We start from the raw sequence: 15,055 nt of genomic DNA, 5'->3' as shown, positions 1-15,055 counted from the left end.
ACACATACAATTCAGCAGACAAAGCATCTTACTGAAAACTCTGAGACAGTCTTTGAGGGGTGCTAGCCCCTCCTATGCCCAGCTTTCCGGGTTTGGGTGAACACAAACATTGGCTTGTGATTGGCTGATCACCCCATAATAGCAATGCTTTGATTGGCTGAGCATAGTACATATTGAAGCTAAAAGTGAGGGCAGAAAAGTGAGGACGCAAATTGTGATTGGCCGGCATGAGGATGTCTGATTGATAAGAGCGCCCCTCACTTCACACGGGTGTGATTTATTTTTTAGATGTAAATGCTGGCTTGAAACCTCTCAAACAACTCATATTCTTTAACCCATTCTGACCTGAGATCAGATTGAAACCTTGAAACCTCTCAAACAACTCATCTTCTTTAACCCATTCTGACCTGAGATCAGATTGAAACCTTGAAACCTCTCAAACAACTCGTCTTCTTTAACCCATTCTGACCTGAGATCAGATTGAAACCTTGAAACCTCTCAAACAACTCGTCTTCTTTAACCCATTCTGACCTGAGATCAGATTGAAACCTTGAAACCTCTCAAACAATTCATCTTCTTTAAAGCAATGTGTATACAATTTAAGGAAATACGAGTCAATCAATTAATAGTGAATAAATACATAAGCTTAAGGAACAAAATATAGTTTATTGTTTTATCAAGGTGGTACTGAACAGATCAGTGCAATTTTGTAGCAACAATTATAGGAATATATTCAGGATAGGTAGCCTATAAAGGACCTTCTGTATTTAAAAAAACAATACTTTCAAACTGCACAAAATCGCGCGATTAAAATGTGTACATTTGCATTATTTCTTTCTATAATAATGAATTAGAAATGAATCAGTAAAAATCACTGCCCTAAATAAAGAGATATTTTTTTGGGGTGAACTATCCCTTTAAGATCTTTCAACCTGCTCTGCTAGCTGAACATCTGAACAACATTATTCATGCATATTCATACATGTAAAACATATTCATGAATATTCATACACTAAACACATATTACTCCAGAAATATAAAAATGTTCAAAAAGATAAAAAATAGCATATGTACAAACTCAGAACACGCTCTCTGAGCTTAGAGCGGCTATTTTCTAGGGACTCAAGTAGTTAAAGTTGTTCCCAACCTGTGGGTCAGGATCCCCTGGGTCCTACCGTCCACAGATTAATGAATGAATGAATCTATTTTATTTGTATAGCACCTTTCCAAACATAGTTACAACGTGCTTTACAGACTAAAACTAAAACAGTAATCATAAAAACAACAAAGCATCAAAACATCAGAGACAATAAAACATGAAGAAAATAACAGGTCAATATGACAATTAAAAAACAATATTAGGAAAAACACTTGGCATACCGATGTGTTTTTAAAAGCGTTTTAAAAGAAGGCACTGATTCTGCTAATTCAAGGGCCAAGGCCAGGGAGTTCCAGAGCCGCAGATGACAGCAAATTGAAAAATATCAATAAAATAATTACAACAAAAGCACTTATCACTGCATCAAAACTAATGCAACAAACTATACTATAGATAGGAGCCAACAGGAAACATCTGCAGAAATGCTACAGGTGCTGAACAAGAAATATACGTACAATGAAAAGGAAGGGTTGTCCGTACAGTTGTGCGGACAACCCTTCCTTTTCAACAAACTATTCTATAACATAAGAAAGAGGCAACACTTGTGAAAATCACTGATGTACAAGCTCACTTGTATAGCAGATGTACAAGCTCGCATAGCGTCAGCGTGCATGGCACCAAGCTGTGACAGCTTTAATATCTTCTATTTTTGAACGCTTGAATCTAAAATGACACGTGCCTTCCTGGTGTTAATGCGTTAGAGTGGTTATGGCTACAACAGTTTGTACTCAGTGGTCTAAAGTAATTGAGACTTTCACTTAAGTACAAGCTGTATTCGCACTTTACTGAGTATTTCCAATTCAAATACTATAAGTATTTCTACTCCACTACATCTCAGATCCTAATATTGTACTTTTACTCCACTACATTTGTATTATTATTACAGTAACGAGTAACTTCAGCCCAATGTACATTTTAATCTTACTGGCTAACATTACTGTGAGTCTGACGCATCGAGAGCTTGTAGATCTGCTATTTTCAAAAAAGATTTTTTAGACATTTGAAAACTTTAAATTATAGACATTCTACATAATGAGTACTTTTACTTTTGGTACTTTAAGTAAATCTTAATGCCAGAACTTTTGCAGGCCTACTTTTGAATTCCGGTCTTTTACTTGCAACAGAGTAGTATTTGAATACTGCAGTATTGATACTTTTACTTAAGTAGAAAGTACTTTTTCCACCACTGTTTGTACTTAAATGTTTGGGTTTATATGATCTTCACTACTAATTACTACTGTAGCAGAACACGGAGCTGCAGTTTGATCAATGACGTGAAAACCATCACTTCTCGCAGATTGAGCCCCTTCGAATTGAACAGCCCTCATTATACCATGTTCCAGGGTTCCCGGGATAGAACTCTGCACAGTCTCCATTGCCATAGGGATATCGACTGGCCCAGTACCTGCACAATAAACAACAATATATTGAACCACATGCACTCAGTCACTCACATACAGTGACTTTGATAGAATTACAATATAAAAACATGTCAAATGTCTCACGTTGTTGTCAGTGGTGTTCCATCCACCCACGTCCAGCTGCCCCCAGTCCTGGTCAGACCAATCCATGAATAGTAAGAACCACCAGTCAATCCATTGATGAATACCTGATTATTTGTACATGATTGAATCATCATTAATTGTATCCAATACATTCACTTCTTCACTATAATCATGGAATTAGGTCACATGCAACTATGTGGACAATCTGAGAACCCATTGTCAAAAAATAAAGGAAAAATAGCACCTGGACACGCTCACACACTCACGCTCACTCTCACACACACACACACGCGGACACACACAGACACACACACGGGGGGGGGGGGGGGGGGGGGAACACACACACACACACACACACGGACACAACTAACCTGTTCTTCTCCACTGTTAACGACCACCAGATCAGCTCCTAGACTCCGACATTCGTCTCTACCTTCCTGCCAGGTTTTCTCAGTAGTTCTGTAGTAACAGCTGCGTCCTCGTCCAAACGTCTTCCATCCACTGGGACAGCACGACTTGTCTAAAAACATCAAACAGGAGATTAACTGATGGATTTTCAATGTACCGATAATGAATTCTAACACATAGTTGTAATAATAATAGTAGTCAGAGATGTAGTGGAGTGGAGGCTAAAACTATTCATCTATTATATCAATGGTGTTTTCTACTCCACACATCGAGTAAACCTTTCTGGTATTTGTACTTATTTGTACTTTAGTTAATTAAATATTTCAATTTTGTGGTAGGCCTATGTAGCATTACGCGGAAGCGTGGATTGAACCCGGGGGCCGGGGCTCCCACTCACCAGACCAACGCGCAGCCTACCGTGCCAACAGGGCTGAGCCCGATTAGCAGGACTGTTGCAGGCTGGGTCTCGGCTGCATGGAGGCTACACCTACTTCTTAATACTACTCCACTACATCCCAGAGGAAAATATTGTAGTTTTTACTCCACTACATTTATTTGACAGATTTAGTTATACTTTATAGATTTAGATTATTAATATTAAATCTATTTCAGCAGCCATCCCCATTGATGATGTCATTGGTAGGCAGGTTTCTGAACTGTCCACATAGACAAATTATGCCATGTTATAATGAGCATTAGTGACGCCGATATATTATATAAAGATGAGCTTGAAAACAGGTGACGTGCATCTTAAGAGTAATGATTGTTCTATGATAGTTGTCATACACCAGCAGTGATGAGCTTACTCAGAATCTCTACCTCTATATCCCAGGTAATAATTAAAATATCAATGATATTATTTAAGTTATTTTGTATCTTCTCTCACCTGCTGGCTGTGTCTTCAGCTGGTTTACTTCACGTTGAAGCTGGTCCTTCTCCTGCGTCAGTTTGGTTTTCTCCAAGATCATGGTATCAAGAGTATGGTAGTTGGCCGTGATGTTACTGCAGGGTGAACGACCTGCGAAGGACAGAAATGGATGATAAAGACAGTTATCGCTACTGTTCATGATGAGGTCAAGCATCTGTGGTGGAACACTTTATTTGAGAAGAAACTCTCAACGTTGTTAATTATCCTTTTTTTCATGTGCATTGTCACTTGTCAACACTACTTTATTCATCATACTTTTCAGATGCATATCATGCAATGCAGTAATACAAAAAGAAATGATGAATTTGATTACTAAAAAACTAAAAAAAACTTCTGCTTTTTAAACAAGGCCTTAATAGTTGTCACAGCTAGAAAATGTCAAGCGACAAACTCCATGCAATACTCACAGCTCACGCCCAGGCCTATGATCACACACATCTGTATAAGACACAGACACCCAGCAACCACTCCGAGAGGACTCCTCAGCATCCCCAGACACCCAGCAACCACTCCGAGAGGACTCCTCAGCATCCCCAGACACCCCGCAACCTCTCCAAGAGGCCTCCTCTCTGCTTTAGAGCGCTGTCCTGAAATGGCTACTAGGTTTGCAGTGACTGATGGAGAGATAGAAAGAGAAAAAACAAGACTGTAGTCTGTGAACCCCGGCCTGGCTAGAGCTGAACAACGTATCTCTAATAGGGAATTCACACTATGGTCCCGGGTCCGCACTCGGGACCACACAACACTGTTATTTTAAATCGGGCACATATAACGAGGAGCGCCGCTGCCGCACTGAGGGACGGCGGTTATAATACTAATCATTTTGTAATTCAAATAGCCTGTAGCCTGCAGTGGACTGTAACATTGCGTGGTCAGATCGTACACTACAGCATTATATGGACGATGGTTGGTGACTATATATCGTTGATTAGGCCTAATGATTAGGTTATTCATCGCAGCCAGCTGGGTTTAACGAGATGGCTCAGTGCAACTGTTTTTGTCATGTTGCAGTCTATCGTGTGATAATCCGATTGATTTATAAAACATTTAGCATTATGAACTGAAGCTAATTTCGTGCGCCGCAAAACAGAGGCCAGCCAGCGGTATAAACATTAAACAACCACCCCACCGTTCACTTCTCTCTGCCTGCGCAGTCAGTAATCCATTCCAAGCCCCCCGCCTCCACTCCTCTGTCTTCCTCCTGTCACAAGTGAATCGCCATAGCGCAGCCCTCTTCATAATAAATACATACTATAGCCTACACATTACACAAATAACAGAATTGCTATTTTTATTATAATAACATTTTTTGGGCCCGGCCCGGCCCTAAAATGTCGGGCCGGGTCGGGTTCGGGCAGAAAATGAGAACTCTAATTCAGATACGGATCGTTCCAATGTGAATGCATGCGTACCTAAAGAAGGAAGTGGACTGTTTTTTTTTTAAGAACGTGACATAATCTCTAGTCGACGAGCCAAGCGTCAGCAAAAAAAAACACACAGCCGCTGCACAACGCTGTAACACCAGCTGATTTCATCAACGCCGCCCGTCTCCTGTTGAATCTGCGTATACGTGCAGCACCGCAGTACGCGCTGATCTTATTCTGCGGACTACACATGGCTCTTGCAGGGCTTTGCTTGGCATAGTTTCCAAAGTAAAACAAAATAATAATAATGCTAAAGTAGAATCCATAGCAAACTAATATCAAACACGACACTGGAGCACAGAACTGACTGACACAGTGAATAGCAGGCAGGCTGACAGTATCTTATATATATGGGAGAAGTGGTACCCATACTCAGAAGAAACACCCCAAGGCAGAAAACCAAAGCCACGAACAGCTACGTCGCTACTGCAACGCCCACAACACCATCTTACACACCAGACTCACGCACACTCACTTCTCACACACACTCACACGGGCAGTGACGTCACACACTTACCCTTCGCAGTCTCTTCGCAGTGTGTGTAAGCGATCTCCTCATTACACGGCCCACGCCAACCCCAACCCAGACCACCAGCCAAATAGACTTTTCATTGGCACTAACACTGGCTCCCTTCCACACTCACGCCGGCAATGCATTTGTTTAATACAAACATTTTCTGGCCAAAGTACCCACACCCCCCAGGCAACAGCCTACGCTGTTGCCACAACACGCCGAGAAACAAGGACTTTAACCACGCTACTTGCATACACTGCAACTCGCTTACAATTCGCAAACCTGGCAACACTGCCCTCTCTTACCAGTCCCGCCCCCACACTAGCTTGACAATGTCATCTCGCGCAGCACAGAATCTGATCTCGCGCAGGACATTGATGAGAGAAAGAAGGAAGAGGACAGATTATACGATCGCTATTTCGCTTATTCCATCTAAATCTCTTTATTTACAAAATAAATGACTCGACGATTCCCTTAGTTACATCAACATTGTTCTTTGTCATTAATGGGATTGTGCCAAAATATCACCCTTACACCGATCACTTTGCCTATTTTCGCCACACAGCCAACTGCCCAGTACACACACACACACCAACATGCGATTCATTAAATCACTCTATTTCTCCGCACGCGCGCACACAACATTATTCACGTGAAATGTGTCACGCCAATATTGGGATAGGCTACCAATATGTGGGTATAGCCTTACAGGGAATTACCGACGGAATGTAATATGTATATACACACACACACACACACACACACACACACACACAGTCCCGTCTCCCCAAGAAATACCACACAAGATTAGAATTTATAGATGCGCGATTACATAACAGCTGTGCGTCATTATAGCCACACACGTCTCTACCTTGCGGTCACAGTCGCGATACTTTTCAGTTGTGTGGTACTTTTATATTGATTTAACTGTAACAGAAAGTTCCCATCTCCCAGTCACGGAGCTGCAACTGGTCGTTTCTGGCCAGTGTTGCCAAATAAGCGATTAGTAAGTAATGTAATTTAATTTATCAGCTATTTTGGGATTATTTTTGTAGATTGAAAAAATATTGGGGGTCCTTTGCTCTTGCCATGACAATGTTTGAGAACCACTGCTCTAAAACAATATTAGACAAAGTTGGAGCCACAAACACATTGCTCTCTCTCTCTCTCTTCTCCTTTTGTATAAATTAAATAGGCCTATTCATGATTCTGCTTATAGAGAAGTAGCCTATGTTAGTTTGTTTTATGGACTTGAGAGCTACTTTCAAAACGACCAGCTCAACATACCCACCAAATACAACTATCATCCCATTGCTGAAAATAGTTACAAAATGTAATTGAGGGGCCTTTCATATAGGCTACATATAAGACAAACGCACATGGAATGGTAAATAGAGGGGGGAAAATTCAAATCGTAGGCTTTTATTTTTGTTGGTATTTGACTTTGCTAGAAGTAGCCTATGTTAGTTTGTTTTATGGACTTGAGAGCTACTTTCAAAACGACCAGCTCAACATACCCACCAAATAAAACTATCATCCCATTGCTGAAAATAGTTACAAAATGTAATTGAGGGGCCTTTCATATAGGCTACATATAAGACAAACGCACATGGAATGGGAAATAGAGGGGGAAAAATGCAAATCGTAAGCTTTTATTTTTGTTGGTATTTGACTTTGCTACTGATGATTGTAAGCAACAACAAATATTGCATTGTGTGTTTGAGCTGACAGGCCCTTTTTGATGTCAATCAATCAAGTCATCTCAGGTCATCTAAAGCGGCAGATGCAAAAATCGTTTTTTATATTAAAATTATATATATTTTTAGTGCCATGTCATGTGGTCTACCTGCAAAGCCTTTGTAGATCGTGATCTACCATTTGGGCACCACTTAACGTCAGATCAGGGGTTTTTGTCGGCCAGCGCCAAAAATGCTCCCCGAAAGCATAATCGCAGCAAATACCGGGCAGTGTGTACGAGCCTTAACATGTTGACTACACTACACTACACATAATAACTAATAACCCGTTTTCAGCTTAAAGCAATTATATTTCATTCAAGCAACTCCTTAGCATTGTTTTCATACCATGGATGTGATAAGAACATGTAACAAACATAATTAAGGGAAATATTAAATAGTATCGGGTGTACCAGTTGGGGCTTTTCTTTTTTTTTCAATGGGGCAATACATTGATTAAACAAACGTTTGATTGATTGAGTTGTACAATGTTATACAACCCTAAACTACTTTTAGAATACACTACACAATACAATACAAATTTAGAACATATAATATTGGCCAATATGTCAAATATGTCAATATTAGGCCTACATATAATGGCATTGAATGGAAGCGGACCATTTGTAACACATGTTACAAATGACCCGCTTTTGCAAGTTTTCTTTGCAGTTGCTTACAGACCAGAATGAACGTGAATTCCGTCTAAACACGATGCAAACTAATGAAGAACATAAGCATGAACACATCCATGTGGATTTTTATTCACCAACACCAAAGACAAAAATTGTAGCACACATATACTCCAGGTGTAAAATTATACGCATTTTGAAGGTAAACACTTCAAACTTCCTGGGCACGTAGAGTACGTTGCTGTACACATACTGACGCGATGGCGTCATGGTGGCGTTGACCAATCAAGAGATAACGTCCATGTTACAACCGTGAAGCGTTACAACCTTGGCGGCTCTCCCCTACATTTGTTACTAACATTAGGTTGTGGCGAAGTAGAAACGTGGCGAGCAGATAGTGTGTTTTGGACAAACAGGCTAGGTATTGGTGTTGATTTGGGTCAACTGGACAAACAGCGTGGTGTTGTTTTGTGTCTGTGTTTGTGTTGGAGCACCTCAGTGTGGCCGTACAGGTCATGTGCAACCTCTTCCACAGAGAGATGGAGACACTAAATCTCAGCTGGACAAACATGTTTGCATGCATGCATCGCTGCCTTGCATGCTGTGTGCTACTGTTGAGTCTGTCACTTACTTTGACTGATTTATGGCATTGTCTTTGATATGTATATGGAGAGAAATATCTATCAGTCTTTCTGTTAAAATCCAACTATGTTAATTTAAGAACTCTGGGCATATAGGTCATTGTTTATTCACTGTGCACACGTGTAGCCTATTGTATGTCAGACTGTATGTCTGTCCCACAGTCACAATCCTTTAGTACTTAGGCTGTGGAAATATTCAGGACAAAACAATGGTACATTTCCAATAACCCATTCGTTACTACATGTGGAGTCAACTCCCGCCATTTATTTCTTCCCATAGTGCATGGCGAAGTCGCTCTGGGATGAGTGCGCGCGAAGCGCGCACGAAATTCTAGTAGTAGTATAACGGCAAAGAGCCAAAGAGGCAATGCAATGCAGCGTGTCTGGATTTATTTGAGACAATGTCGCACAGTTGATGGTCAGTGTCCGTGCGCGCCAGCCATCAAGCACACCGTCATCTGGAGGATTAAAGTGTGTTATGCAAGTGTACCAGGGTGCGCTGTTGAATCTCGGGCAATGTGAATCATGGCCATCGGGGACCAGGCAACCATATTCGGAAACGGTTCCAATGAAACGGATTCAGTCCGTCTCAGTGTGAATTCCCTATTAAACATCAAAGGAGTTATAGTGAAGGATATTATTCCTATAGAGCACCGAAGTCCTGACGTAACTCGCTCATCCCTTCGATTCCCCTGGTTCGCGGAAGTAATTTCTCTATGGAGAATAACACGGGGTGATCTTAATATCGTCTACTATAAGCGTTGTGGTCCAAAAATAAACAAGCTGTCTCTGCGTTATTGTCAGGGAGGTGTGTCTTCTGTATCGTTTGCGACAGTCAGTCACTCATATATGATACAGTCTGCTGCTAGCGAAAATGTAACTAATTCAGTAGCAGTAACGATAGCGTTTTCTCTCAGTCAGTTGATTCTTCATATCCATGTTTATTTTTCAAACACAGTTCTTATATGAGGCGATCTAAAATCCCCCTATGGGGATTATACATTTATAATGCAAATAAAAAGTACATGAACCTGTGGATTTGCGCCCTCTACCGATATTGACGTCAGACTTCGGTGCTCTATAGAGCGCCGCAGTCCTGCCCCCTTTCAGAAAAGCGAGTGGCCCAGGAAGTGGAAGCCCCATGCATTCTCCCATCGGCACTTTTAATATAATTTATTTAAAGACGGTTACGCCGCGGACAAAGCCAATTCGGATCGTGACGAATCATGACAATGAACACAATATTTTGGGCCGATCAAATAATTTATAAGACGAAAAACAAAACAAATAGTGTTGTCTCCTGACTTTCTTTTCTTCTTTCTAATGATTTGATCGTCCCAAAATATTGTGTTCATTGTCATGATTCGTCATGATCCGAATTGGCTTTGTCCGCGGCGTAACCGTCTTTAAATAAATTATATTAAAGGCGCAGTGAAATGAAAAATACGTTTTTCACACTTTTAGACCATATCTGTGGTCATCATATGGGCATACCTAACAATGGATGCCAAAAAAATGGGAAAATTCTCATTTCTGTGTGTTTTTATATCAAAGGTCCATAAAAACGATTGTATTATTTATTTATTAAAACGAAAACGTGCTGCGTGATGACGTGTAGAGATACACATCGATAAAAGCCAATAAAAATGAAGCTCACCCGTTTAATTCCCCATATCTGCGCATCCGTCCAACACAGCTGCTTCTGATTACAGAAATCCATTATTCCCATTCAAGATAACATCCAGACGGTGTATTACTCGGTTTCAACTTAATCATCACGCTAAAATATGTATCTGAAACGTTATAGGGTAGAAATAAGCCACATAACAGTAAACTGGTGTAGCTGGCCGACAATCTGATTTGTAAACAAACACACACCATGCGTGTTGCGGATAGCATAGCTACCGTCCCTAGCTACCGTCCCATTGCCTGAAGGGATGCGACACTCTGATTGGTTCAGAAACTTCAGACCGGTGTTTCATGTGGAAACACCATTTTCATGTTGTTCACCATTTCCGTTTCACTGCGCCTTTAAAAGTGCAGATGGGAGAATGCATGGGGATTCCACTAAAATTGACGTGTCCATGCTCTAGAGTCTAGTGTGTGTGAATACACTCGATTCCCCCTCCCCTCCTGTTTCTACATGGTTTCTCCTGAGGGAGCATTGTGGGGGAGGTCTCTTCGTCTTGGATCGCGTTGGCAGTTTGAGTTCCCCCCCCACTGCCACTGTGCTTTCAAGTTTCAACTGCCTAGGCTCGCACCTCTCTCATTCTCGGAAAAAGATATAACGTGATTTGCTCTCTGCCCGTATATAAACCTGCAACGATCGGCATTTCATAACGTTTACAACACACATGGAGTCATCAGTCATGGACAGATTGCACGAAACGACTCACATTATCGAGGGACCGCCATGATCAACTGGCCGCTTTACATGTATTTTGTTGGAGATCGCCAGCCATAGCGTCTTCGCCAGCCAATGCAGCCGTCTCTATCGGTTGTGATTGTAACCTTTGTATTCATTATAATTGCAGTGATAAGACCGCAATGAAGGCATCTGGGTCGTCATCGACCCGTTTGTAATGTATAACGAATACACATCCTCATCCTAAACTGCGGAAGCCATCGAGTTGTCATTTTGTCGATATTGTAGCCTCGGCCGGGAGGCGAACCCGGGTTCCCCATTCCAATGGCACGTACGTTAACCAGTCGACTAGAGAGTCATGACCCGATAGCCAAGTAGCAACGCAGCACCGTATAGCCTACAGTCGCCCCCCCCAAACTGGAAGCGCGTCCACGCGCACCAGCCAGGAGCCAGGCTCGACTGACTGAGGGGACCTCCGCCCCAGAGAGTGAGACTGTTTGGGCTGTCGACTACCCAGGTTAAGGTCTGTGCCGCCTGGGAACATACTTGTAGAGGTTACCCAAACACACCGCTGCCACCAATGTAGCCTCGGCCGGGAGGCGAACCCGCGTTCCCCATTCCAACGGCACGTACGTTAACCAGTCGACTAAAGAGTCATGACACGATAGCCAAGTAGCAACGCAGCACCGTATAGCCTACAATATCACAGCCGGGCTTAGTGTCTCTCTCGATGCCGTGGTGGATGAAGCTATTTCCCCATTGTTGATCGCTCCTACGTGCTTCTTCTTCTTCTTTGCCCACATATGGGGCTACGATTGAGGCAATGATCAGCTATGTGCGCATAATCATCATCATGAAGTTATCGTCATAGCGAGTTATAAAGGTTTAAAGGAGAATTCCATGCTAGAATGCTTTCTTATCTTTCTTACCTTTCTTTGTAGTTGTTACGTCCCCACCAAAGAGGTTCAGGTGTTTTTTTGTGCAAAAACTCCTTATTGGCTATTTTCCCTACCATAAGCCCTCAATGAATTGCATTGGATTGAATGGGAATTGAATGGGGCTATGGGGTGTTATGCTAGTTCGCTTATTTCCATCGAAAGAAGTAGTAAAGTGTGCCTCTTGGGATATTATTTACATTATGAAGAGAGGATATATACAAAGAAAATTATAATGTTGAGCGATGGAAATAAGCGAATTAGCACAACACCCCATAGCCCCATTCAATTCCCATTCAATTCAATGCAATTCATCTAGGGCTTATGGTAGGGGAAATAGCCAATCAGGAGCTTTTGCACAAAATAACACCTGGACCTCTTTTGTGGGCACGTAACAACTACAAAGAAAGGTAAGAAAGCCTTTTAGTATGGAATTCTCCTTTAAAGTCAGACATTGACAGGCAGATATAAAATAAACATAAATATTATTAACATATACATACTACACACTGAATGAAAGCCCTGAATGTCTACTTTTAGGAGGAAAACAAATACACATTGATCCCATGTTTGTCAGTAGGCTATTGAATGCAGTTGTACAGGTCCATGCCTTGAAGAACTATTATTCACAAAATAAGGCCTATAGCGACATGTACATACTATATACCGTATGAAACAGAAGACTCTCTGCTTTTATAAGAAAAAAAACTAATACTGTAATAATAATAAAAATTACACCCCTGTGAACTGTTGCTTGGTGGGCGCAAGCTGCATTCAATAGCCAATTAGTGACAAACTGTACATGTGATCAACGTGTATTTGTTTTCCTCCTAAAAGTAGACATTCAGGGCTTTCATTCAGTGTGTATGTATGTGATGATTATTTGTGTTCATTTTTATATCTGTCTGTCAATGTCTGTCAACTTCAACCTTCCATATCTCTGCTGTTTTTTTCAAGCGAGCAGCGTGCAGGCAAAAGCAGGTGTTAGAAAAAGGTCAATATCTCCACAATGGAAGATGGTAAAATCATGATTTTATGATTGCGCACTCTACCGATATTGACGTCAGACTTCGGTGCTCTATTGCAGTGCAGGGTGGAGACAGAGGCAATGGGAGGAAGGGAGACACCTGGCCTGGCTGGCCGGTGTCTTCCTCGTCCAGACCATGCTTCCACTATGCTCTCTCTCCATTCTTTCACAGGCTGCGTTTTGGGCAGCATGCCATTATGAGTTGGAAACTTAAGTCTCATGATTTAATTAATTTGTTTGTTAATGAAACACTTTTTAGTTGCCTCCGGTCTGGTCTGCCCCATGGGCTCTCAACCTTTTTTGTTATGGCCTTATAGAGCCCAGGCCATAAGAATGTGCACTTATCATATGTTTTGTGCTGCAAGACAATTCCGTATGAAATCTGAATAATCTTTTCTTGAATTAAGGACAGACACTCGTAGTATTCTTTTTACACGTTAAACTGTTTAAGCGCCAGTGGGCGGGGCACCAATTTAGGCTCCGAGTGCCTATTATAAAGTAAGAAAGAATTTGTCATTCTATTATGCATGTAATGTGCATGTCATCACCTGTACAACAGATTAGAGGAATTTTCAAAATATGGATGAAAAAAAAAATTAAGAATTTAATTTAATTAAAAATTATTATTTATTTATTTTTGAAAATATTGGCCTCGTTACGTCCTTGGCACCCATTACAAAGACGGCAATATTTCGGGATCACGTCCATGGCTACCAAGGAGTTAAAAGGATAAAAGGGACATTGACAAGGATTCACAACTTTATCACACTCACCCTGAGCCTGTCTTCCTGCTGCGTTGTCCGTCATGTCCTGCTGTGTTCCAGGGACGCAGTCGTCCGCACTCTGGTAGATCTCCACCACTCTCTCCTCCCAATCTACCCTCTGTCCTCTGTCTCCATCTCTCTTTCTCACCTTCTTTGTCATGTCTGGCTTGGCATAAATATCTGATTCTGTGTCTGCATCTCTCTTTCTCATCTTCTTTGTCATGTCTGGCTTGGCATAAATATCTGATTCTGTGTCTCCATCTCTCTTTCTCATGTCTGGCTCGGCATAAATATCTGATTCTGTGTCTCCATCTCTCTTTCTCACCTTCTTTGTCATGTCTGGCTTGGCATAGATATCTAACTCCATAGAAGTATGAGAGCCTTGAGCCATGAGTACAAATAAATAGTAACTACGTTGTATATGAACTATATAACCATAACTAGGCTCAGCAAAAATATCACCATGTCAGCCTGTGGCTGGTTTTGGCACAATGCCTTCATAGATGGCATTAAGGATGTACTAAACCTAAATTCTCAAACACAGGTTGTGCTAATTCACAGGTTGTGCAAACCCCCCCCCCCCCCCCCCCCCCCCCCCCTGGAAGCTAGAGGTGACCACAGTTTATCTGTAGCTTCAACATCTGTCCAAAGTTACACAACCCTCACACGAATGTCCATTATGGAGAACCAACACCGAGTTACAAAGTTACACAATGATGATAATCAATAAGGAGTTTTAACCCATTTAGGCCTGCATGTCTTCTAAATCGTGACAGTTTTCTGAAATACCTATGTTTCTAGGCCTATATCACTCAATATTTCATGTCAAGGACCCCCAAAAATCATCTGTAATTGGCCTCATCTGAAAATATGTTGTTTCAGGGACCTCCCCAGAAGCAAAGATTTGAGTTAAAAACGTTTGTTATGAAAAGAACTGTTCCAAATTTGAGGCACATTTTCACGGTTTTTCAAAAATAGCACACCTACAAGCTCGTAGCGCGCCACTCGGTGGCGTGC

The 15,055-nt window shown here is 41.5% G+C and overlaps 2 protein-coding genes and 1 long non-coding RNA gene across 5 annotated transcripts in view; 1 reads left to right on the top strand and 2 right to left on the bottom strand.

Annotated features, from left to right (window-relative positions):
• Nucleotides 1-14,429, bottom strand: part of LOC308321231 (uncharacterized protein) — a gene marked incomplete at its 5' end in the record, with an annotated part of 31,046 nt that extends 16,617 nt beyond the window's left edge. The window contains one exon of the mRNA XM_080772070.1: nt 14,048-14,429. Coding sequence (XP_080628196.1) covers nt 14,048-14,429 — 382 coding nt within the window. The remainder of the gene's footprint in view (nt 1-14,047) is intronic.
• vps53 (VPS53 subunit of GARP complex) overlaps nt 1-15,055 on the top strand; it is an 87,531-nt gene that overhangs the window by 43,848 nt on the left and 28,628 nt on the right. The gene's annotated exons all lie outside the window — the stretch shown is intronic.
• Nucleotides 1,936-4,028, bottom strand: LOC308321402. The gene is made up of 4 exons (XR_013964606.1): nt 3,959-4,028; nt 3,036-3,184; nt 2,665-2,768; nt 1,936-2,564 (listed from the first exon to the last, which is right to left on the bottom strand). It is a non-coding gene; the product is annotated as an uncharacterized lncRNA (long non-coding RNA).

This window comes from Protomyctophum bolini (genome assembly GCF_963924005.1).
Source record: "Protomyctophum bolini genome assembly, chromosome: 9".
Lineage (NCBI taxonomy): Eukaryota > Metazoa > Chordata > Actinopteri > Myctophiformes > Myctophidae > Protomyctophum > Protomyctophum bolini.
Note: the sequence above shows the minus strand (reverse complement) of the source record. Positions and strands in the feature narration are given on the sequence as shown.